Source organism: Accipiter gentilis, chromosome 3 (assembly GCF_929443795.1).
Source record: "Accipiter gentilis chromosome 3, bAccGen1.1, whole genome shotgun sequence".
NCBI classification, from domain to species: Eukaryota; Metazoa; Chordata; class Aves; order Accipitriformes; family Accipitridae; genus Astur; species Astur gentilis.
This window is the reverse complement of record NC_064882.1, coordinates 24,015,134-24,041,044: the sequence shown is the minus strand read 5'-3', so window position 1 is coordinate 24,041,044 and position 25,911 is coordinate 24,015,134. Positions and strand designations below refer to the sequence as shown.

Below are 25,911 nucleotides of genomic sequence, written 5' to 3'. Positions count from 1 at the left end.
AGCTAGTACACAATACCATCTTACCATGTTTAGCAGAAGAGAGTTAAAGAAGCAAAAAGAAATCATGCTACAAAGATAGAAACACTAAAAGCTACAAGAACAATATATTCTGACAAGAGTTGATAGCAAAATGAGTGAGTGAATCATGGTATGCAGTTGCAAAAAAGGGCTACTCTTTCTTTCATGTTACTGGAGCTAGAAGCCAAAACCAAGTCAATCTGTCTTCCATTCTTTGGTAATGCTTGGGTGTCCACTCAGTGTCAGAAGATCAAGGAAAACAATTTAAGCTTTTCAAATAGTCTAGAAAAAATAGTATCAGGCATGCCAGAACTTGTATCCATTGCACACTACTAGAAAACACAAGGAAAACGCTATCAAAAGCTTTGTTATTTAACATGATTAATTTATTATTTTTTTTTTTAAATATGCTACCAGGATGACAAACTGAAGAACAGAAAAACTAACAGAACAGCCCCTTCTAGGTACATTAGTGGTTGAGCTCAATTCTCTCCTACTGCAGGCCCAAGTGTCAGATAGTAATGAAATTGTACAGAATTTATTCCTGTATAGTGGGGGAGATAAATGGATGCATCATAGACAGGCAGTAGCTATAGCTATTTCAGGATGGCATGTTCACATTATAATGAATTGGAGATCTCTTTTGTTGCTATTCGCATATATAGCTGGCAAGGGTAAATTCATTTAGCAATACTGTCATTTACGGGATGCTAACATTTGTAGGGTGCTTTCAACATGTAAGAATTTACAGTTGTTGAGCATGGTTAAATTACCTAGTTAAGAATTCCACCTTCAAATAACTTTGAATTAGATATATTGGAGTATCCAGTAATTGCCATCTGCAGTTTTAAAAATAAAAAAACAAACAAACAAAAACAACAAAAAACAACCCCTCACCCCCCTCCCCCAAACCAACCAAGGTGGAGCGGAAAAAATCTGCAGAGCAACTTAGAAGTATTATTTGGCATATTTAATTAAGACCAAATGTCTACCCCCTCTTATGAACCTAAAATATGAATACAGCACATGACATAGCATATTAATGACTATCTGCTACTCAAAATATTCATGCATTCATTCTAGCTTACATCTAGTTCTTAGAATATAATTGGAGGTGCATCTATTCCCACCACTGCAGAGAAGCAGGTCCTAAGAGAAAATACTCTGTTTATTTCTACAGTCTTAAAATTCCTATACAGCTGCAAAGATTCTGGTAAAGTATTTGTGACAATTTGGTAAAATGGCTCTGAAAAAAAAAAATTAAAAAATCAAACAAGAAAACCAAACTGCAGTTGTAGTTAGCCAATACTTAGTATATTACCTGATATTAGTTTTTCTGTTGTTTGCTGTATGATTTATACATGTTTTATGAATCTCAGTACTATTTCATTAGTATTTATTTGCATCATGCTATTTGCTATCTAGTTCTATCTATATTCTGTCTAAATACACATTTTAAATACTAAAATAAAAGACAAAACATTTGAAAATGTATAGGTTTACAGACGTTTTGATTGTTTAGGTTTTTTCGTCCCCCAGCTTTCCCCCCTCCCATCCCGCAAAGCCTATTCTACAAAATAGCTCACTGCTTCAATATTCATTAAACTGTTACAACGCCCAAGGACGATTTTGGAACCTCAAGGCTTTTAACAGGGATCCATAAAACCTTTTACACGAAAAACAGAAGCAAAAAAAAAAAAAAATCAACCTGAGCCACTAAACCTCTAACCCTTACTTTTGAATCCACTACATCAAAACAGCACCAATGTTTGAGCTCTTTTCCTGCTGATCATCAACAGCTATTAATTAATAACAACTTTCCTCAAAAGTTACGCACGCCTGCTGAAACCACTGATGCTGCTATAATGAGAAGTATACACGAAGCTGGCTTACTCTCTCTCCTGCATTATCTGAAACATAATGAAAAACTAGACCATATTGCCAGGTGTTCCACCTGGTTGTTATAAAACCTGGGTTCAATTCACAGCACTGAATGATTTCTTGAGTATCCTTTTACTATTAGGGCTCAGCCCACAAAGGGATAACAGTTTTCTGTCACAACAAACACAGCACTTAATTTTCAGCCTTTGGCACTAAAGGCAAGGCTGACAACTGCCTCAGAGATTCGTAACACTGAGGAAGAACTTAACGGTAGTTTAATGGTTAGACAGCTTAACAGGATTCTGGCTTGCAGCCCTTTCCACAAACAGCATTAAAAAAAATAAATAAATCAGTAGATCAAAAGCCCAAAGTGCTTTGGGACCAGGCCCAAAATTTAGACAAGTGCTGTAATCCCCAGTGAGAGAATGGTGGCTCCCTCTCTGGCCCAGTTAGTTTGCAGCAAGTCAGAACTGCTTCAACAGGAAAGCTTATTTCTTTTCTCTAGAACTAAACAGCTAGGTCATTTTGGGGGGTAATGTGACCTTCTTATTTGGATCTTTACAGGCAGAGAAGGGAACTGAAACTGTATCTCCCACACATTAGTACTCTAACCATTAAGTTATTTTCTAAAGACAGTAAGATGGAAAAAAAACATTGCCACCTAATCCCAACAATCTGCGATATGCATATCCCATATTATTTCATGTTAATGAGATTTTATGAAAGTAGAAACAGTTCTTGATGTAGGGCAAAAGATTAATACAGGAGGGGAAAAAAAGATCATGTGTTTTATATTTTAAATAGCAAAAAAACCCTTTTGTCATAATACTTCTTACACATGGCTGAGATATATTAGAGCCCTCAAGCAAGAGCAGCTTCTAATTCGAAATTGCAGAGGGGTTTTGTTGTTGAAAGGCTGTTATTATTACACCTTCCTCCCTTGTCCCGTTTGTCATTTGTCTTCTTGAACTGCAAATGGTCAGGGAAACCTATCTTCCTAAGTATCTGTAAAGCACCATCCCAAAAACATCAGTCCTGACAAACACATGGGTAATTCAACATTAATGCAAAAACAAAGCCAACAAACACCCCCAAAAAAAATCCCCCCAAAAACCAAACCACAGAACATCTACTATCTACAAGGCACCATCACAATTTCAGAGGCCAAAACCTGAGCAGAACAAAATCTGGTTCCTTTCCATTTATTGTATGTTCCTCCAAGTACTAAGTGCAATGCTAAGCAATTGACTACAAGCTTTCAAAGCAGCTTCATTTCTGTCCACTAAAAACTTATGATGGAAGACAGCCAAAATTCAGTTGTTTCTTGTCTGAGGGGTTTCTCCATAAATAATTTTAAGGTATCCTACTAATGATGCTCTCTCCCACTGCATCTCCCCAAAAACCACTACAGAAGACATTCTGTGAGCATTTATAGTTAAATCTTCAATCTAGACAGGTATTTACAAACTTATACTGCACTTCTAGCATACCATTGTGTTAGAAGAGACCAGTAGTATTGCCTTGTGGTTTTTGTTTTTTGTTTTTAAGTTGTTTTTTTTTAAAAGTTTTTTTACTAATATAGATATAGATACCCACAACACAGAGGACAAGGTCTGGACTACTTTAGTAGTGAGGTTTGCAGTTATTCCTTTCTTTCCTGAATAAGTTCAGTGCAGTTTCAGAACAATCCTCAAGCAAGTCCTGTCTAGCAGCAGTCCTCTGCCACAACAGGTGTCTTTGTTAACAACTGCAAAGTTGCTAGGAAATGCCTGTGATCAGGGATTAGTTCTGTTTATCACCTGATGCTTTCAAGAATTTCGACCCACATTAACATATAGATTCTTCAAAAGCATATTTAAATAGAATTTATGTGCTTTAACATGCTTTAATCTCCACTAAAGGTCTTAAAAGCATACACCATGAGAATATGGACATAATCATACAAAAATACATATATAGCAAGACAGGATGCCGTGTCAAGATTTTAGGAGTAATAAACTCAACCATGAATCAGCCTGGATTTTAAAAATCCACATAATTTGTTTGTTTAGTTGGAAGAAAAATATAGGAACACAACTGGGGAGAAAAAAAGGAAAAAAAAAGCTAGGAAAATTATCTGATAACATCTCTCAAAAAAAAAATCACAGAAGACTGATATACACAGAAGACCATGTATATCTACTATGACATACACACATTTTCACCCTACAAAACTCAATTTGTTGTAAAGTTGTTGGAAGTACTCATTTCTAGTTGGTATATTTTTAAAATTTGTGAGCTTTAGAAATATCCTAGGTGTTAGCCATGTGGACTTTTACTAAGAAGTCAGTAATACTTTTAAATGATTTCTGGAATATTATCATTTTAGATGGAAACTACTTTTTGGCAGTTAGTAGCATCCATCTAAATATAATTAAACTGAGAAGTATTTCTAAGTGTTTTTTATTTATCAGTAACTGTTGTTAACTGAGTAATTTTTCAGTTGTTCAGTTTTCTTCTACTGTCAACCACTGCATAAAAAGAACAAGACAATTAGTATTTTCTTTATCTGAAAGAGGTCTACCAAATCAAAAGAGGATATGTCATATCAAAGACCTTTTATCTTTTTAAAAGGTAATGCAAGAAGTTAAAAAGAATCAAATTCATCCAAACCATACATATTCCTGTATTATTCAAATCCATAAAGTAAAAGTGAAATACCTTCTTTTAATTTCTTCTCTGTAAGAACCTTAGTGGTATTAGAAGAAACTTTGTATAAGAATTCACAAAGAAAGGTCGAATGTGAGGAATCTTCAGAGAAGCCACTTTCAAAACAAGTATCATAGTTTGGGAAATCTATTAAAAGACAAAAGGAGTAAGTAACATACAGAACTGCAGTTCTATCAGTTATAACCATTTCTCCACAGGTATTTCTAACTGCGTATCTGTAGTTATGTAGTTGCTCTGTAATATTTTTACAACACAGATACATCTTACTGATTTATTTTTATAATTAGAGTAAAATTCTTATGAATTCATAAAAAAAAAAAGGTTCACATTTGTTACAACATTGCCGTTGTCTACCACTGCTTGCCAGTGTAATCTAAAACACGGTTTTCTGGTGTACTAAGCTTTTATTTTCATCCCTTATGTAACACACTTCAACAGAAGGGAATTGTTTCTCTTGAGGGCTTATCTAGAAGTTTACCACCAATTTTGGCAGCAGACAGACAAAGATTTGGAGAATGACTGTCAACATGCAATGACCTCCCTTTCCCTGAAGAGAAGAATAAACACTAGCACCAGCACATGGTGATGCTCCCTTGGCTGGCAGGCTAAAAGTAGAAAAGACAGAGCCAAGACAAGCAAACTTCTCTCTATAGCCTTAGGACCACTTGAGAGCATAAGCCAGCAAAAACAACCAACAAACCATAGCTGCATGTTTGCACGTGACTGAGCTCAATATCCTACAATCCAGTGCCTGGCACCTGTGACACAGCAATGCTCAGGCACAACTTAAAGCACTGTGTTTGCTCTAGGAAGCCTTAAATCATTCCTGCGTTTCCCACTAAAACTTTTGCTGTTCAGCCTATGCAGTGTGACTTTGCAGAGTGGCACAAGACAATGGAAAGCTGGTCCAGGAGTATGTCCACAACGCTGGCTGCAGTATAGCATAGATAATTTTTTCCAGTGTAAATCTGTGTGTGAACTTTCATTCCCAGACTGCTTCATATGCTGTACAGCCCTTTTAAAAGGTAAGCTCAGGCACATCCATACTCTACAATTTATTTATTTATTTTTAAGAATAGCTTTCTGTTTTCAAGAGCCTCATAAATGTCACACACTGCAGCCAGAACCGTTAGACTTTCAAGGCTTAAGTTTATCATGTGCTCCAAGCTGTTACAGAAGTTGTGATCTGAAAAAAAAAAAGTTCCCTGGGATAGATCATATTACAGGTTCAAGAAGTGAGGTTTTTTGGGGGAGGAGAGTTTGTGAAAAGACAGGTAAGTGTGTGTGCAGTATGGGTAGATATCAAATTAAATAATTTTAAAGAAAAAAACAAATCCCCAGACAAATACTTTAGATACATGTTAACTGTATATACCCATTTTTTCCAGTAAAAGCCTGATAATACTGGCAGAGCAGATGACATTCTTCATCTGTGTTATAAATAAGGGTATAAGGCCTATGAGTTATTACTGGCTTTTTTATTATTTCTTTAAAATCCTAAACTTGATTTCTGAGCAAAATAAAAGTAACTTGTACACAATGACATACACTGTCTACTGAAATACAGTTAATGGCATCACAACTCCCCCTCCGCTATACCACTGCTGTTCAACTCAATGCCAATTTTTCTTCCAAATTGCTTCCTTCCTTCCCTTTTGCTCAATATAAAATTAGAAGATCAAAACAAAGACATTGTATCCTACCTGAGAACTTATTATGGTACAGGAATTCCATTTGCAGTCTTTGTCCAGCTTTCTTGGCTAATAAGTATGGAGTACTGTAAACAGGGTCTCCAGTGGCACACATAGCATCAGCCCCACTAAACAGCAACATCAGAGTTTCTAGCACATCTTGTTTAACCACGGCAGCACACAGGGCCTTATCATGGAGAGGGAAAATAAGAAGTCTGTTCAAATTAGAAAGTTACTGGCAACAAGTACATGTAATTTAGATGCAAATCCTTTCACCTCCAATATAGTTCCCCTGCATTTTCAAAGACCATAAACATTATGAAGTAGCAGGAATCATGAAGTATGGTCTGAATCTAGAAAAAAGCAGCAACAACAACAAAAGAAAACCCCAAAACATAATGAACATAACATACCTTTTTTTTTAACTTTCTTTCAAAAAGTTGGTCCAAAACCTTAAAACTAGGAGTAGCTCCACAATTACAGCAATCAACTCCATAACAATTTCTATGATTTAATATGTATTTAAATTATTTAATGAATGCATTTTTCTGACATGATTAAGGAAGAAGTCACTCAACACAAGAATACTACTCTAAAATTCAGCTGCTCTAATAAACATACAAGCATCCAGTAAGCATGAGATGACAGGGCAGACAGTTCAGTAAAAATTCTAGCATTGCTCAGCAATGACCACCTTATTACACTGCAATTTCACGTCTCTATAGAGAAGTTGACCATTACATCTGATATTTTTTTCCCAGTGGTGAAACGATTAACTGACAGACACCCTTCTCCCCTCCACCAACAAAAGATACAGACTTCAGAAAAATCAAGCCTGTAAAACACCAAGTTATTTTCTGTGGTCCTCAGTTACAGTGTTAAATAAAGTCTCTTGCGCAGCTGCTACTAATAAATAGAAAACAAACCAAATGTTTTATTTTGCAAAGAAATAAAGAGCTCCCCATGAAGCTCAAAAATGTTTCCCAATTCCAATTAAATTCAGAAAACCTAAATTCAAACTATACAGTGAGATGGTTCTATACTTTGGCTAGAGATGTTTTAATGCAACTATTCTTTATATGCCCTTATTTTAACTTCTTATGTGTATAACTAACATACAACTTATAAAACATACAGAAAACACAATAACCACTGAACAAATGAGATCTCTCAAGTTCAAGCCACAGTAACTTCTAAATGTTACTGCCTCCCCACAATCTCTGTATACCCTTTGAGACAATTTGACTCCTGTAATTGAATGCATTAGCATTGCAATATATATGCATTTAAAGTCTTCTATAGTCATAAACCCTAAACAATCATGACTCTGAAATCAACAGATATCAAAAACTGCACAGAAATTGATAATTATAATTAGCATTTTCCACTTTGTAACTCTAAAGAATTTGTGTTATTTGTGTAAAAGGAAACACTGAGAACACACATTTTTCAACATGAATTTTAGCTTGTTTCATTTTCAATTAGCTACAAGCTACTACGTAAGTGTGCACGAGCTACCTTCACCATAACACTGAATCATCTAATGTACTGGAATGTTAGATGTCAGACTTACAAGATATCAAAAACACGTAAAGAAGGAATCTAAAGAAGTGAAGTGGGAATTTGCATTCCTAGAGTGTGCATTTGAAGAAAAATAAAGATCCATACTCATTGATGGCTCTGGAAGACGTATCACAGGCACCATGTAGATACCATAAACTTCTACAAACAAACTAACTGGAAAAAAATTAGGAACTAAGTAATCATAAAATGACTCCTGCAAAGGCTCCAAAACAAGCCTTATTCAGCACTGTGAGAACCTCACTCTGGGTTCCGAATTTATTTCTCGCCAGTTTAACAACATAACGAAATTGCACACAGATACAATAAAATGCAAAAGGTATGGTCTGGGCTTACCCGTTCTAGTATTACCTTATTCAACTGTTCCTTGGTTTTGTAGGGAAAAGGTGCTTTCCTGAATTTTCCCTCTTTGTATTTTTGTGTAATGAATGCTACCCTTTTTTCTGCAGGGGCATCCATATGCAGCTCTTCATCTGGAGGAAGATTTCCTGCCCAAAAACTGTTTGCCCTCTTATTTCCAATGATGATGAAGAGCTGGATGAGGTGCAAGAAAAAAAATAAGCAAAATAGCATGAAGGATATGAAGCTATCCTCCAAATAGTTTTCAGCTGCTAAAAGTTGAAAGTTATTAAAGAAAAGAAAATTGCCTGCAGGAGACAGAAGCCCTTCTCAGTCACTGCCTACGGTCATCTATAAATTAATAATAAAGTCTGTAGTCATCATTTGCCATCAATAGCAACTAAGCTTTACAAGGCTAACCAGTTATAACATTTCAATTCATATTAGAAAGTATGAGTAAAACATCAGAAAAGACTGGCATATGTTTTAAAGAAAATACTGATGACTCAACCCTCTCAATCAGCACCACTTTTTAACACCTCAAGCAACTACACTGGCAGTGACAAGTTTCCTTTCTTTTTTCCTTCCCAATATTGCCCATCATGCTTGCTCTCCAAAAGCTTTTAATTTCTTTCCCTCCCAAAAACCTAGATGCTTGGAGAAATACTAAAAGAAGTTGTACAGATGGTTATCAAAATGAATATTTTGAATGACGCAGAGGTACATTATTCCTGGAAACATCAAGTTTACTATAACAGCAGCATGTTATTTAGCTGCTATATGTTCAGTTTTCTTGTGAATAAAGCAATAACTAACTCCTAGTGATACAGCAGTTTTCAAGATGGAACAAAGACTTAGAATATCACAACATACCTCAATAAGTTCATTGCTCCAAATGCTAGCATCCATTTTTAGACTCCGGACCTTTGAATCTCTTGGTCCTAAAGATCTGTGCTGCCCTGAAATTCCAAGAGTATTTTTACTGAACTAAAGCACTTAAACTTGGTTTCTCTTCTGCTGAGGTAACAAAAAAAAAAAAATTAATGAAGACAGATTTATTCTAATTGCTGGTTTTTAAAAAGGCTGGGTTTGAAATTTCAATATAAAATAAAAGCAGCAAAACACCCCCAAATTAAAAAAAAAACAAAAACAAACCACAACACAACGAACAAGTGTATTACATTTGATAGTAATAACTAAGCAAATTAGGCTGTCTGATGTAAAATACTTTTGGGAGGGGCTGTTTTGAAAGAAAGCCTAGAGTTATAAACTATTTCCCTGAATCTACTGCTTAAGCACATATTTAAATATAAAACATGATAGAACTACATTTCTAGTAGTATCTGAAAAAGATATCCCTATTAGCAGTAAAATATGCCCTAATAGTAATACCCCAAAATTAAACACTGAAAATTGTTATCCTTTGGCATCCAGCCTTGCAAAAGCCAGCCATTTCCCACAAAGTGCTAGTGTGTCTTAATTTCCACTAACTGTGAAGGATTATTCATCTGAGGGAAACCGATCACCTTACAGACCTGTCATTTATGCACGGAAGTGCTTTAAAATAAAATGACCTTGGTGTATTATTTTTTAAAAAAAAAAAAGTTATGTTCACTTTTTGTTTGTCAAAACTTTCACAAGGATGGCACTGTAAAAGTGAAAAAAGCCAATTCAAGGACATACACAGATATGCAAATATGACATTTTGCAGAACCCACATAGCCTGTCATTAATTACTCTACCTGCGCACTTCTTACAAATGACAACACAGAGATTGATGGATGCCCAGTCAGGACTGGGGGCTTTACAGTCAGCACAGCTCCTGTTGGACTCATTGAACCAAATCTTCTCAGCTACTTCATAATCAGACAGAGTTTCTGCTATCGATTGCTGCAGTGCTTCAATCCAGTCCTGTTTCTCTCTTTCCGACTCTGCTGTAAAGCTGAAACAATTGACTTTTCTGTGTTATTGATCTTTATTTTAAAGCCCAATTAAACATAGTCTGTAGTGTCTCTTATTTATTACATTTACACTCAAAATCACGGTCAAAAAAATCTTCCCCTACACAGATATAAACACTAAGATGAAATGTGTTATTTTGTGGTTTTATTCAATGAAAACTCCCTGTATTTTTCTGTTCAGGTTTCAACAAAACCACTACTAGCATGAGCTACACAGCTTTGGTAATGTTCAAGTTAGGTTCCTGAGTTACTTTCAATCTTTTTATGTTACCACATACCAAACTTAAAGCCTGAACTTCAACGAGAGCATAGAATGACCAAAGGAAACAGGGAGACTTACTGATGAGTAAAAATGCACTTGCTAACTACAACATCCAAAAAATGCTTTTTGTTTAAATGGATCTTTTTGAAAAATATAAATAACAATAAGCAAGCACCAAACTGGTAATAGCTTAGAGAAAGTCAAAGAACTAGCTATCTACCAACTAGCCACAAATTCAAATCACTGATCAAGACTAATTTACCTGCTACTCTAGTCTACTGAGAATGAAAGAAGAATCTTTGCTAACATGTAGAAAGCCCAGGAGAACAAAGCGATTTCTTCTTCTCCTGCATTACTGAGATTTCGTTTAAGAAACACTACAACACCTAACAAAAGGCTTCTATTAGCATATGCTTTTATTTTCTTAAAAATCATTTCAAGTCACAGCATCAGCCAAAGTGAAACTTTCTACTGATTGCAATAAAGGATTTCTACAAGGGATGGCATGAGTGATTCTTTTCTTTTTGAATAAAATGCTTAATATTAAATGGATGCAGCATTATTTCACTATTGCGGTTTATTATACTTTTAAGATGGAGTCAAGTTGTTAAACTGACCTTTTTTTTTTCTCCTGCCCTTGCACAGAATGAACAAAGGCAGCTACATAAAAATACAAATCTGTGGGCACAGATGTCTGGTCAGGCAGGTAACAGATGAAGCACACAGCTAAACAAAAGAAAGAAAATTCTTTTTTTTTTTTTTTTTTTTAAATGCTGAGCATTCTTAATAAAAACATTATCTTTTCATCCAAACTAGATAAGTCACTGTAGTATGAAGCAAGTATTTCTTTAGTGCATTAGTTATTTGCATATTTTGTAATGTATAATATTAAAGTTCTCACCTAAAGCTTTTGTAAGGAGTAATTATTTCAAAAGATTGCTTTGCAGTCCGATCCACTTGTTTTACATTTGCCACGTTCATAGGGATTATAGTGATACCAAATCCAGTCTTAAAATCCTAGGGAAAAGACAATAACAGTTCAGGGTTTTGTCATTCAAGAATCAAAAACGTATAGAACAGTTAAATCAGAATGGTCCAAAAATCCAAGGTCAGTAATACACATTTTGGCCACAACATACAAGGTCGTTCTAATTCATTAACAGATAAATAAACCTATACCAAATTTTGTCCAAACACTATGCTTCTAATTGCTAGAATAACCTTACTTGATTGTTACTGGGAGAAAAAATGCACACTGTAACTATTAACAAAGGAAAAAAAAAAAAAGGTTAAATTAACAGATTGCATTAAAATAAGGATCCAAAACTATGGAAGTATCTAGCTTAGATTGTGCTTTAGTGACTAAATAATTTTTATAAATCTAAACCCTTCTTGTTGACAGCACTTTTGCCTGCTTTTAAAACAGACTGTTTTAACAAAATAAAATATATTATGTATGAAATTCTTTCTTAAACCTTTGGTTGCTCATCCTTCTGATATATTACATGAACTAAATATGTCCTTGGAAAAAAGTACTATACAGCAGCTAAAATAGACAAAGGGTTATCTGTGGCTCAATTATTAGAAATGCTAAGCATTTTTGCCTTAAACCAAGAGAAATGATGGGTTTTTTTCCCCTGCATGGAATAACATACTTAAAATAAAAATCAATCTTACATTAACACAGTTGGGAAATAAAATGTTCAGTGAGCTCTTGTGAGGCTTTCTCAAATGCACGCATTTTGGAAACAATGATAGGCACATATGTTATTTCTGATCTATTCAGAACACCATCGGTATCTCCTCCTTCAACTGATTTAGATGTTCATCTAATGGTAGTCACTTCCACAAGTTTAATTTCTGGTAACATTAGCACACTTCTTGGAAACAGTAACTGCATCAGAAACAAAAAACAAACTGCATCACCCAAGCAAAAAGCCAAATCCACATACCTTACCATCTGCAAGATGTTCACTAAGTTACCTCTCACATAACATGTGGTTGGGTATGGGCTGATAAACGTATGAGCCCTGGAGGGGAAAAGCTTCAGAGTTACCTGCCCGAGCAGAGGGGATTGTTTTTCTAGTAAATACATATTTAAACCCGCATCACTAACAAGTTTCTCTTTGTAAGATTTTCAAATTTTGTGACCAATAAAGCTCATATGGAGAAGATATGCCTGTATTGAGTTTGCATGGCAAGGTTTTGGTAGCAGCGGAGCTACAGGGTTGGCTTCTGTGAGAAGCTGCTGGAAGCTTCCCCTATGTCCACCAGAGCCAATGCCAGCCAGCTCCAAGATGAACCCGCCATGAGCCAAGGCCGAGCCCATCAGCGATGGTGGTAGCACACCCTGGGAGGGGAAAAGTTACTGTGCAACAGCAATTGCAGCTGGAAAGAGGAGTGGGAACGTGGGAGAAACAACCCTGCAGACACCCAGGTCAGTGAAGCAGGAGGGGAAGGAGGTGCTCCAGGCACCGGAGCAGAGATTCCCCTGCAGTCCATGGGGAAGACCATGGTGAGGCAGGCTGTCCCCCTGCAGTCCATGGAGCTCCACGGTGGAGCACATATCCACCTGCAGCCCGTGGAGGACCCCACGCCAGAGCAGGTGGATGCCCCTAAAGGAGGCTGTGAAGCCCATGGGAACTCCGCGCTGGAGCAGGCTCCTGGCAGGACCTGTGGACCCATGGAAAGAGGAGCCCACGCTGGAGCAGGTTTTCTGGCAGGACTTGTGACCCTGTGGGGGACCCACGCTGGAGCAGTGTGCTCCTGAAGGACTGCACACCGTGGAAGGGACCCATGCTGGAGCAGTTTGTGGAAGACTGTCTCCTGTGGGTGGGCCCCCACGCTGGAGCAGGGGAAGAGTGTGAGGAGTCCTGCCCCTGAGGAGGAAGGAGCAGCAGAGACAATGTGTGACGAACTGACCCCAACCCCCATTCCCCGTCCCCCTGTGCCCCTGGTGGGGGAGGAGGGAGAGAAAACCAGGAAGGAGGGAGGGGTGGGCAGAAGATGTTTTAAGATTGGTTTTATTTTCTCAATACCCTACTCTGATTTGACTGGTAATAAATTAAACTAATTTCCCATGAAGGTGCTTGCCAAGTGATCTCTCCTGTCCTTATCTCAACCCATGAGCCTTTTGTTGTATTTTCTCTCCCCTGTCCAGCTGAGGGGAGTGATAGAGCAGCTTTGATGGGCACCTGGCATCCAGCCAGGGTCGGCCCACCACAAATGCACAAAACTCTTTTCGCTTCATTCCCCTATTTCAGGTATGAGCAAATAAAAATATTATTTTAGCCATGACTGATAAGGCTAAATCTGACACAAAACACACATATGAGCCTACGCACAAGTGCAAGTACTAATTTTATCACATGAAGTGCTGGAGAGAATTATGCCCTGAAAGGCATTATAGTGTCCATTTTAAGATAAGATTTTTTAAAGTGCCATAATTTTCACTAATTAAACATAGTGTGGGATAAGTCAGCTAATGTTTCCTTGCCAGACTTCATTAAGAATTTTTTTTTTTTTTTTTTTTTTACCTTCCATTACCTTTGACAGTAATAGTGTGGAACCCAGGTGTGGATTTCAGCACAAACCTTTATAAAAAGTAGTAACTTTTCAACAAGTACCCTGGCTTAGCCATTCCTCATATAGTATATTTTTTTAATATTTCTACCTTTCTTCTACCCTCATATCCTGTAACATAGACATTTTTATTCTCTCCCCTCATCTTCAGACCCACTGACACATCTGCCTTAGAAGACAGCAGAGAGTTCTGTGAAGCCTACACAGTCCCTAATTCATCCTCAAAGATCAGTTCTATGGGAAAGGAGTGGGCAGAAGAATCTTTTTGAGTATTAACTTGACAGCATGCTCTGTAACAGTGAAGCGTTCTTAAAGTCAGACATCACCAGTGAGAAAAACAGAAGCATGAAATACACAGTAAAAAAAAAGAATGAGGATAGAAAAATACTAAATTTTTATTTCTATTAGCAGCAGCGTCTTAAATCAAATGGGCAAAATGAATAAAAAACAAAAAACAACAAACAACCCAAACCTTCACCTTTCTAGAATTAAATGGTTTACACTTCTGAGATGTAAACTGGATGCAGGTTTCAATTATTTCAAATAATTGGCCTTAAGTAGTCCTGATTTTTAAAGGACAGGTAACAAGACTATACTTGTACCTGAACAACAGTGCAATACATTCTTTGTTTATTAAATAACAGCTAAATGACTGCCAGAAGCCACGGTTAATAACAATTCAATATACTCTTAGGTCCAGATTAGAGTTTACTTAAGGTAAATGATGAGTAATGAAGACAACTGAAATAATAACTACCATATTGACCCAGATCAAAAGTTCACCTGGTGCAGTAGCTTCCCTTTAAGCACTCACTAGAGGCAACTGTCATAAAAAGAATGTAAATAAGAAAAGGTACATTGTAATCTTGCAATTAAGGTTCCAGCAATCTAAGGACTTCCAGCTCATAAAGTCCCTGAAAAAACAGTTGCAGCAAAGCCATCATACTTACTAGCCATAGACGCCACATCCTCAAGGAATTTAAACAAATTCATGCTTTGAGGCCTCCGCAGCAACCTACTTCATAGATTTCCCAAATACTAATTGCACAAAAAAGTAGTTCCTTTTGTGCACATATGTTAGGGTTTTTCTGCCTGATAACTGAGAATTTCATTAAGTGACGTTAGAGAAAATGAATGGTAACTGAACTTTATTCATCTACCTATTCCATACTGTTACTTCTTGAAAATTTCTATGCTATATTCCCTTCAGCCTCTTCTTTTTTATGCCTTCAAGCAACTAGCTGCACCCACTTTCCTTGGAACAAAAAGGGAGCAGGCTGCATGGAAGCACCCTGCAGGCCAGAATCACACACATTTATGTCTGTGAGAACGGACACCAAACTTTGTCATACTGAACTTAACAATCGACAATTAAGAAAGCTCTCTAGAAATGAAATGCATTAATTTGAAAGTCTTTACCTTTAGCTGGAGCACCAACCCTCCAAAATTTGCACACATATGCAGTGTATGAACAGTCCAACTGAAGAGAGAATAACTATTATGTTTTAAATTCAGCAAGTGCGTAAGAATTTGCAGTACTGAATCTCTGTGTGAGGCATGTCAGAAAGGTTAAGGAATTAGACGTGAGGAATATACTTTTCAGAACTGAAGACTGTGGCAAATTAACCAGTTTCATTGGCACATTAGAGTGAAGTTATTTCTGTAATGATCCTAACAAACTCTTTACGGTAACTGTACAACACTTGGAATAAACCAGGCTTTGTGAGTGACAGGTACACTGGAATCTAATTTTCAAGGTTCAGAATTATATGCTTTCAGGAGTGCAGTCTTGTTCTCTCCTTCAGAAACAGAAGTGGGAATTGGTACAGGGAAGAAAGAAATTCTCCGCTTTGAAAGATAAATTCATTCACTTTGAGTGCACAAGAGGACAATAGGACCATTCAAGCACTATACAAAAATGTACTGACTGCAAGACCAAGCAATATCTTTTCGGAATAAGAATTGTCTTGCTTCTACAGACTGAAAGCTCATTGTTTCAGATAGATTAAACTGTGTTAGACTTTCTGACAAATGAAGAAAAGTTTAAGAAGATTCAAAAATGCACAAAGCTGAGGGTTGTTGTTTTTTAGTAAATATACATATCTTAAGTGTCTATATTTTTACTACCTTCACAAACTTGAAAAAAGGCTGAAAAATGGGTTGACCATAAGAGCTTTTAAAAAAAAAATTCTTTACAGATATAATAATAGAACAAAAGTATTCACTAAGCAGCACAGTTAACTGAAGGCTAAAAATACTAATGGGGAAAGTAGTTAACTATGAGATGAGTATTTGCTTTCTGATAAGCTGTTCTGCCTTCCTGAAGGAGGAATGATAATAATGTCTGAGTCCTGTCACTATCACCCCTGTCTGAAAAAGACATAACCTATGAAAACCTGTTATCTGTATAGAAACTGTGAAATTATATAACAACTTTTTTTTTAAAACATACCTTTAACATGAATCTATAAACTGTGTATCAGTATACAAAATTGCTTTCTCTATTATGTATTATCTTTCCATAGGCAAAAGCTACCGAGACAGGCTGTACTAACCTTTCTTTGATTCTATTCTGGATGAAATTAAAGGAGCTTCAAAATTAGTCTTGTACCTTTTCTAATATATCACCATTGTTTTACGGACACAGAAATAAAAACCAAGGTTAAGGAAAACTTAAGTACATGTATGAATAAAATCATGCAGCTACATCTAAACACGTCTAATTTTCAGAATTGCAGAACACATAACTTCTGGTATGTCGACTTAAAAAGAAAGGCCTAGGCATCTTTCTCTCTGGAATTCTTAAACAAATCTGTAATGAGAGGCTGAATCTTGTGGCTTTCGGTTAATGAACAGACCTTCTCTACAAAATTACACTTCTCCCCGGAAAGTATAATACTTTTTCTTTCTTTTTTTTATTTTTTCCCTTCCACTCAGTTTTACGCTAGTAACACATGGGCTGGCATTCTTTTTGGTTTAGTCAAACCAAAATTCATCTGAACACAGGAGTTCTAGAGCTGCTGCTTGTGTTCCTCAACCTTTACCGTTTTAGCAGTTATAATCATGTCTTTTGATGGGCTGTCTGTTATGAAACTAACATTATTTCCACAATACATAAAGTTAATTAAAAAAAAAATATGTTGTCTCAGGAAGACACCTCAGAAAAACGCAACCCCAATTATAAGTTTGCCCTTACCCCGCACATAATTCTTGGAAATAAATTAATAAATAAATTCCAAGTTTTATTTTAAAGGTTAAGTAACTCTTATTATATACACATTAGAAATATCAGTCCATATTTTTATCTCAGTTTTTTGCTGGAGGACTAAGGGGATAACAGCAACAGCAGAGAAAAAGGAAAATTGCTGCCATGATTTCACGAGAATATATTTCCACATACACACGCACATATACATACTTATGTAAATATACATTTGTAGCATATTTTGAAGTAAAGAAAGTACAAAAGTACAGAATCCTGAAGTACAGAAATAGTACTAGTGTATGATGGGAGCACAGCACTTTTGGAAATTGTTACATCAACTGAGTATTGTCACTTCACATCGGTTTCCTTCCTGTGAATTAAGAGATCATGGTCCCTTTGCTGTTTTTTTTGTTTGGCTGTCAGATCTTGAGGTCATGCAGTATCTAAGGGTGTGCACACACATACCTATATAATAAGGCTCCAATAATGGTGAGAGGTACCAGATAATACAAGAAGAATATACTACATATAAACATATATATACACACACGTATGTATATGTATGTGTTTGTATATGCACACGTGGTTTGTTTTGGGGTTTTTTTTTTAACATCCATCTTTCTTACCATCCTACCACTAATTTACAAAAGGCCCATCCATACTTCTGACACTACTCTTGTCCTACTGCCCATACACGGAAGGTTCTTAACCTTTAATACAGCATCTCTAATCAGAGTTCCGAAATACGACCTTACATGTTTCCTTGAATTTACCTTTGCTATTTGCTCTTTAGGTTTACTTTGGGGAAACTACCACAAAGTTTGTGACAATTAGACTAAGACTTATTTCTGAAAGATCTGAGAATTCCCTTAATGATTTAACAAGATTTAGACTTTTCCTTCATTCTAGCCCCATGGCATTTGATTCCCTTCAAACAACCAAATTATTCCAGAAAGATTAAAAGCCAGTAACTAGAATCCTTTGGAAAAAGCAACCATAGTTTCTCTCCTCTCCTCCTTAATTGGAGGTATATATTTCAGCCTTTCCAGCTATTAAGGAAGGCTAATTTCTACAACAGAAAGGTGGGAAAAACTTGTTTCCATGTGAATGAAATATTAAGACATATTTATGTATTAGAGTGACTAGTAATGCAGAAATTGCTTTGATAATATTAATTCTTCTCCACAAGTTTATATTGATTTCCTCTCCTTTTAAACTATACTTAGGCTTAGCCTCCCCAGTTACCTTTCATCAGGCTTTTCAAATCTTTAGAGACTTAAATCCCTCAACACAGCCTAAAATCTTTTAATGTAGATTTTAGGTGATAGTTACATATCATGGATTGGAATAAAACCCACCATGAGTAAAGACATATGTACTCTCTCTTACAGTCTTCCTAACAAGATCTCAAAATGAAATCACACTGAAGCATACAGTATATAATTACACACAAAAAAATGATGTTAAAAGAACATGAAGTTTGCCAACTCAAGTCCTGATGAGCAAGGAGATGCTAGAATTCAAGTTGTCTGCGCATGTTAACTCTGTAGCTTCTTGCTCATCTGTCATGATATGTGAAGTAGTTGCATCATCAATTAAAGGTTCTTAGCTAAGCAAAATTCCCATGTCCCATAACAGAACCACTTGAAAATGATTCAAGCTATTATCACAAAATATTTTGTAATGACAGCCTGACATCCATAATTTTGGAGGTTAAAAAGAAGGAAGAGAGCAAAAGGTGAGAAGGGCCACTTAGATTAGCTCTAGTCAGTGCCATGCAGCAGGCTTATTTGCAGTGGAGTATATTCGATATGCTACTGGAGCACATCCCGCTCCACATCACTCCACATTATTACATTACAAAGAAATCTAGTACATGTACTTTGAGATGGCTCTGTGATGAAGGCCAATACATAAGAAGTGGGGACAACTAAGAGATTTGTTTGAAAAATGCATTCCTGACCGACACTCTAAGGTAGTTACAACCTTAGATGTAACTTTTCATATAAGTTACAAATCTCTCTATTCACTTACTACAGAAGTAATTCAGAATCCTCACTTCAGCAGCTATGTGTGTATATTTTGCAGTATCAATACAATTTTAAATCACTCGATTATGCACCATCAGGCCCATGCCTTGCTTGTTGTATGGGATGGATCTAGGACACATGAAGATGAAAGCCACCTTCCTATATAGGCAAAAAAAAAAAAAAAAAAAAAAAAGGAGGATCACATAATTAAAGTGACTAAATACTATCCTGGAGAGTTAGCTCTTATCTTTGGCTTTGCCAATTCTACTCAGTGTAAATCAAAAGCCTTAGCATACAGCCACTTCACTGTACATTTTTCATTTCCTAGTACCTGACTTTATGCTCTAGGGCTTGATTTGCAGAACTGCTGAGCAACTGGAACTTCAGCCGACACTTATGAAAGCAGTATTTTGAGCAGGTATAGTTTGACAGAAAACTATTCCTTTCCAACCCACCATAAAATACATAGAAAACTGAGAATGCAAAATATATGGATATTTGAATCATTCATACTGTTTCACAGACCTGGGTGGTCATATGGAGGAGACAATCACATTCCTTTACCTAAAAGGAACTGATAAAAAATAAATTAATCATTGTTCCTCAAATGGCCAAATACAGCAATTACTGATCATTTCCTCACAGATCATTCCTTTACTGGTGAAGGATTTTCCGTAAGGCACTTTTCAACAGTGTGCAATAAAAAAGGCACAGGCTACTCCATGAAAAGAAATTAAAATTATCATACAGCTACCAAGTGAACAATGCACTGAATGAGGTAGTGATCCTGTCGAAGAAAATAGCATACTATAGTATATACTGCACAATATTAAGTTGTATGGATTTAACTGGATGAAATTAAGGTTTTAGAAATATGACCAGTTTTCCCACGTTTAGAGCGGGTGAACAAACCTGTAATCGTGGTAATGTTATTTCAGACAGATCTTCTTTGAATTTTCACAGGTTTTTAGCTAAGTTCTCCCCAAAAAATGAAGCTTACATAATGACAGGAGCATCTGTCTCCCTACCTAACCCTAAGTAAGTTTTTACTCTAGATAGATGCTTGGCTTCCATCAAATTCCACATGATAGCAGCCACTGAATACCTCAGGTCTTAGAAAGATTTAAGGAGTGTTAAGTCAGAGCAGAGGACATGGACTCTAAGTTTCCCTACTTCCATCCTTTCCCAGAAGGAAAGGCTTTAGTGTATCGTCACAGTGAATTAAGACAAGATGATACAATCTGGAGAGTGATATTCAAAGACAACTGCTAAAAACAAATACATACATAAATTAAAAGCTTCAATTTCTTAGTCCTCAAAAACAAAGCAAGAAGATGACAACAGAGAGGAGAGGGAACGTTACAGTTCCAAATATTCACAAGTTTCTCACTTGTGCAGAAACATGCTGAAAAGACGGGGGGGGGGGGTTAAAAAAATATCCATGATGCAACCACGCCTTGCCATTACAAATAATTTGTATGCTATGCCATTTAGTGATGGTCCAATAACCTTTTCATTATTTCTGAAACAATTTGTGTGAGCTGTTGCATCAAGGTAAGGAACTGAATTCTACATGAAGTTGTACGTTTAACACAAAGCAAGTTAAAGCTACTACTGGAAAGTAGAGTTTGTGACCTAAAGATACCATAGTCATTTGCATTTTGCTGCTTTAGAAAAACACTGAAAGGACTGAATTCAACTATTCTACAATTCAGAGTTCAGCTGAGGTACAGAAGTGTGATTCAGACCATACTCCATTCTCCACACACATGCTTTCTTTTTCTTGTCATTCAACATACTAGGAAACCCAACAGTCTCACATCTGAGGCACACAAGACAGAATCAAGCACCAAAAGCAAGCTGGTAGCACTGCATACAAAACCTGCCTTGCTATCTTCCCAAATGCCCTGACAGATATCAAGCAAGATAGACAAAACTGCTCTCTTTGTTGCCAACCCCACCCCTCCACGTGAAAGACAAGTGCAGACAAAGCTCCAATTTGAACAATTATGGCAACTCCCTTCCAGCAGGGCTCCTCTGCAGCATGGAGCTCATTCAGAAATCAGCATCTTACTAGCTAGAGAGGCTGAAGCAACTGCAGCCTGCCTGGTCTATGATCTTTACTTTTGCTGCTTCATGAAACATCATGAGATTACATAAAGATAGCACAGCTAAATAAACACATAAATAAAATTCAAAGCCTGTCATGAGCAAGTACAGCTTATATTCAAGGCTTTCACCTCTATTCTTATTCCAACAGCTATTTATAACATTGCCTCATATTAAAAGAGACAATCGTGTTCCTTAAGATACACAACTCATAACACATAGAAATTCATTCCATTTCAGAGTTCATTTCTTGCTACTCGTTTCGCACATTTTTCATCCCAAAGGGATGCCAGTTTAACATATGCGAAACCTATTATTACCTGGAAATTCCTCAATTTTCCTCACTTTTATTGTTTGACCCCTTCCACCTGCCTAAGATTTGTTTGTTTGTTTTTAATTTAGCTTAACTAGGTATCCCTACAGCCACCATCTCAAACTCACACATAGCTTTCAACGCTTCCTCTGTGATGAGCATCCACAGCACCTCTTGTTGATACAAGGACATTTTTAAACATAGCTATTACTATTAAAGTCTTAAGTAGCCATCTGGACTCTTCTTTGAAAGTGCTTCACAACTGAAAATCTTCTTGGAAGATTCATCAAGACCGTTCTCTGGAGACCAGAAGGATCTGTGTATTTTAAAAGCACCACATACAGTTATGGGTTTCTGAATTCACATCTTTATAATTTTCATGTTGTAGCTTTACACACACAGCAAAAATCTTCTTATGTATTCATAGTCCAGCCAAACTGCTAACAAAGTGTTTGAACTTCTAGAGGAAGGACAGATTGTGAACGTTTTTGTGATATTTTAAAATCCAGAACAGTGGTCGTGCAAAATTGATGAACCTCTTTATAGACCTTTTTGTACAGTTGTCACTGGACAATAGAGAAAACTGGTATGATACCCCCATCGGCAAAGATCCCCTAATGAACCAAGAAAATCTCCAAATAATGGAGTTCCTGCTTTCCTCCAAATTTACCTGTGGAGATAAACAGGTAGTATCAGTGACTAAGCACAATGCTTTTACTTGACTGCAAGCAGCAGGGTGCTAAGACAATTAGTCCTCACTGTATATATAAAAAATAATTTTATTTACTACCTCCTACTTTAGTAAGATGAAATTTCATTTTATGATATCATATTTCACAAGTAAAAATAATTCATAATTTCTCCTTCAATAAGCATTAGCAAAAGTAACATTGCCCGATGAAGAAAGTTTTCCAAAGCTTTTTTCACTCGTGAATCTAATCTCCAAGTAATCTGCAAAATTCAAAATATTTACAAAGGACAATTAATTAAAAAAAGAAAAAAGAAAAAAGAAAATAAAAGAAAATGTTTCAACACTTTTTAAAGTGCCTTCCAAATAGGATTAACTATGATGGATGTTTTCACATCTTAAAAAGAAAGTATCTGTGGCTTTCCAAATACCCTGTATTCCAAACATACCCCATTTTATTGTAACTGGATCACTATGGGATTTTCCTACTGATGTTAATAAAACTAACAGTTCAGATTTCTGATCCTATCAAACCAAATGGCTCTTCTGAGGTGATGCAAATTGCAACAAAACACACAGAAAAACCTTATTAGGAGTATTTTCATGAAATACAGAGAGCTCTGCGTTGAGCTAACAGTACTTTTTCCAGCTAGGGAGATATTAGATACCTGCCGCTCACAGAGCTGTGAAAAGAAAACTTTCACTTTAACAAGTGACATTATGATCTTCAATTTAAGAGTAAAAAAATAAGCTAAGGGAAGTACAGACCCACAGAAAAGCTTTTGGACAGATAGTATAAATTCTCACCTGTTTGAGAAATATTCACCCTAGCAGAAAGGAGACATTAAACCCCATCAAACTTCAGATTTGCTTAAAATTTGAGATTTGGAAACTTTTGAAATATCTGAACCAAAATAACAAAATAAATTTTCTTCTTATGAAAGACAAACACATTGTTAGTAGAAGAATTGTACTTTGAGCGTATGCATGCTTGCCCAATAATTTTGAAGAATGTGCCTCAGATCCCATGGAGGTACAGACATTTTCTGGAAGCCAGTGTAAAGCAGCAACTCCCCACTAACGCCTAGAATCAAAAACCTAAGGACACGAAACTATGATTTGTGAATTTTTCTGTAATATTTATTTTAAAACAATGAAGGGACAGCAGCACCAACAGTTTTGCCATACATTCTTCTGTGCCCAGACCAAGAGAGGGCTGATGCCATGACAACAGCAACTCTGTACAGTGGCTTTTGATAAGCAGGAATCTCTAACTCAGTCAGTCATTTCAGCATTTTCTCTCCCAGGAAGACATCCTCCTTACATTTAATTCAGCCAAAAACAGAACGTGTTTTTGGGGAGGGAAGGGGTGTGTTTGTTTTTACTTTTTTTTGCTGTTGTTTTTTTAAGAAAATATTTTCTTCTGCTGGCTTTGGATTCACAGATACTCATCTGCCTTTGAGACAAACAAAGATGAAGATAGCTGATGAATGCACAGAAAGTATTTTTGATTTTTTGTAAAGCAAAATCGCTAATGGACACATGCACAGCTACTGCTTAGCAGCTATTCACTTTCATATTTGCCTAGGCTTTTTTTCATTAAGGTAATGATTCCACATAAAGAAAGCACTATTATTATAAAAGTAAATATGTAAAAGAGTTTCACAAATCAATGCGGTTTACAAACAAGCAATCTACTTTTCACTACTTAATACTCTAGCCATTTCAGTATTTAAATGCTTAATAAGGTTTACTGAACTCCTAGTAAATCCATCGTAAATAAGTTTTATTATGAGTTCATATAAAAGCTGGGTTTAGTGATTTTTTTTTTTTTTTTTTAGTTTTGATTTTACAATGATTAAAGCTAAGAAGGACAACCATCACAGCTACACAATTTAAACAAAGGCATTCAGAACTCAAATAAAGAATAACCCTATAGAATTCCAGAGAAGCTATTCAAATATTTTTATGACAGTCAAAACTAAAACAAGGGTCCAGCTCTAAACCAGCTACACTATACTCATGTTTCAGGATTGGGTCTAGAATTAATATAGCCTTACTGAACAAAAATGCCTTTGTCTTAACTAACATAACAGTCTAAATTTTTTATGAATATCAGTTTTCCAAAACTCAAAAATTATTAGCTAGAAGCATGTTATGTAAAGATCAAGTAAATTCAAGCTTGCAATGAAATTATTTTCTGCTAATGAGAAGCAACGGCTAACATCCAACAGAAAAATATAAAGTGTTTGTAGAAATACAGAGCAACCATACTGTAAATAAACTAATGACAAATTAAAAGTTAAAAAACAAAACAAACAAACAAAAAATCATTTAAAAAAAAAACCAAAACACCACGACATACTCCTTTCGAATAACCTTCATACTCTGTGTTACTAACTAGATAGCTAGTTGGTAGAAGGAACACTAAAAATTACATGATCTTTAACAAATTATCTCCATTTACCATTTCTACATTTATCTCCTGTTTGTTTCACTGAGCTTCCTATTGTCACACAATGAACAATACAGGAAAGTCTTGCAGGACCCAGAATGAACTATAGACACATGGGTCCCTTGTAGCATAATGATTCCACCTGTCTCCTGCATTCTTTTCACTTCTCAGGTCTCTCACTCCCATCCATCTCCTTACACAAGAAAGAAATAAATCTTGTTTGTCTGAATTTAATGAGAGACTGAAAAAGCAAAACTTGCCAACAGCAATGTTAACTCTGTTTCAGAGCACATTCTTGGGGTGGGGCAACAGGCCTTGATCACTACTTAAACTGCTATTCTAAAACCATTAACAAACTCCGAGTAATTTAGCAAATAGAAGCTTAACTTTCACATTTTGCAAGTTTACAAATTTGTCTCCTCCATGTTCTATTAGAACAGCTGTCAAAATCATGCAATAATAAAAACCAAAAATTATTCTGAAGCATACACATATTACTATGTTCAGATAAGCTAAGGTGCCTTACAAATCAGAGATTAGTAAAGAACAGCACCTACAGTGGCAATTTGTTCATAGAAAGTGACAAAAAAAAAAGTGAAGCACTGATTTATAGGCTGACCTAACAGCAACATCCTGACCTAGACACCAGCAAACCGAACCCACTTCATGTCATGGTGAAGTACAGCTATGAAGAAGCTGTTCTGGCCCATACCTGAAGGTATGCAGGTGAATCTCATCATAGAGAAGTTGCATCAAAATTGCAAATGCTTGGTCAAGATAACACTGTAAAAGAGAATCTCACAAAACAGTAAAATAGAACTAGAATTAGAATTATAAAATTGCTCCATTTCAGGATATTCAGAAACCCAGCAGCAGCATTTTGCACCAATTGTGGGTGGGGAGGCTTGTAAGATGCTACAATGATTTTTGAGAACAGAAAGTCTTCCAAAAAAATCTTTCTGTATTAGCAAGAATGAGCAGCTGCAATCTGCAAACACACTGAAGTTACAGGAAGGTATATTTTCCCAGCATGACCATGCCATTTAAGAAACTAGGACAAGCAAGAATTCAGGAATGAAACAAAATG

The 25,911-nt window shown here is 36.2% G+C and overlaps 1 protein-coding gene across 1 annotated transcript in view; it reads right to left on the bottom strand.

The window, feature by feature from the left end:
• Positions 1–25,911, bottom strand: part of ARAP2 (ArfGAP with RhoGAP domain, ankyrin repeat and PH domain 2) — a 126,454-nt gene that overhangs the window by 61,078 nt on the left and 39,465 nt on the right. Inside the window, exons 9-14 of the mRNA XM_049831967.1 lie at positions 11,344–11,459; positions 9,962–10,161; positions 9,093–9,178; positions 8,232–8,414; positions 6,312–6,486; positions 4,600–4,734 (exon numbers count right to left, since the gene is read on the bottom strand). Coding sequence (XP_049687924.1) covers positions 4,600–4,734; positions 6,312–6,486; positions 8,232–8,414; positions 9,093–9,178; positions 9,962–10,161; positions 11,344–11,459 — 895 coding nt within the window. The remainder of the gene's footprint in view (positions 1–4,599; positions 4,735–6,311; positions 6,487–8,231; positions 8,415–9,092; positions 9,179–9,961; positions 10,162–11,343; positions 11,460–25,911) is intronic.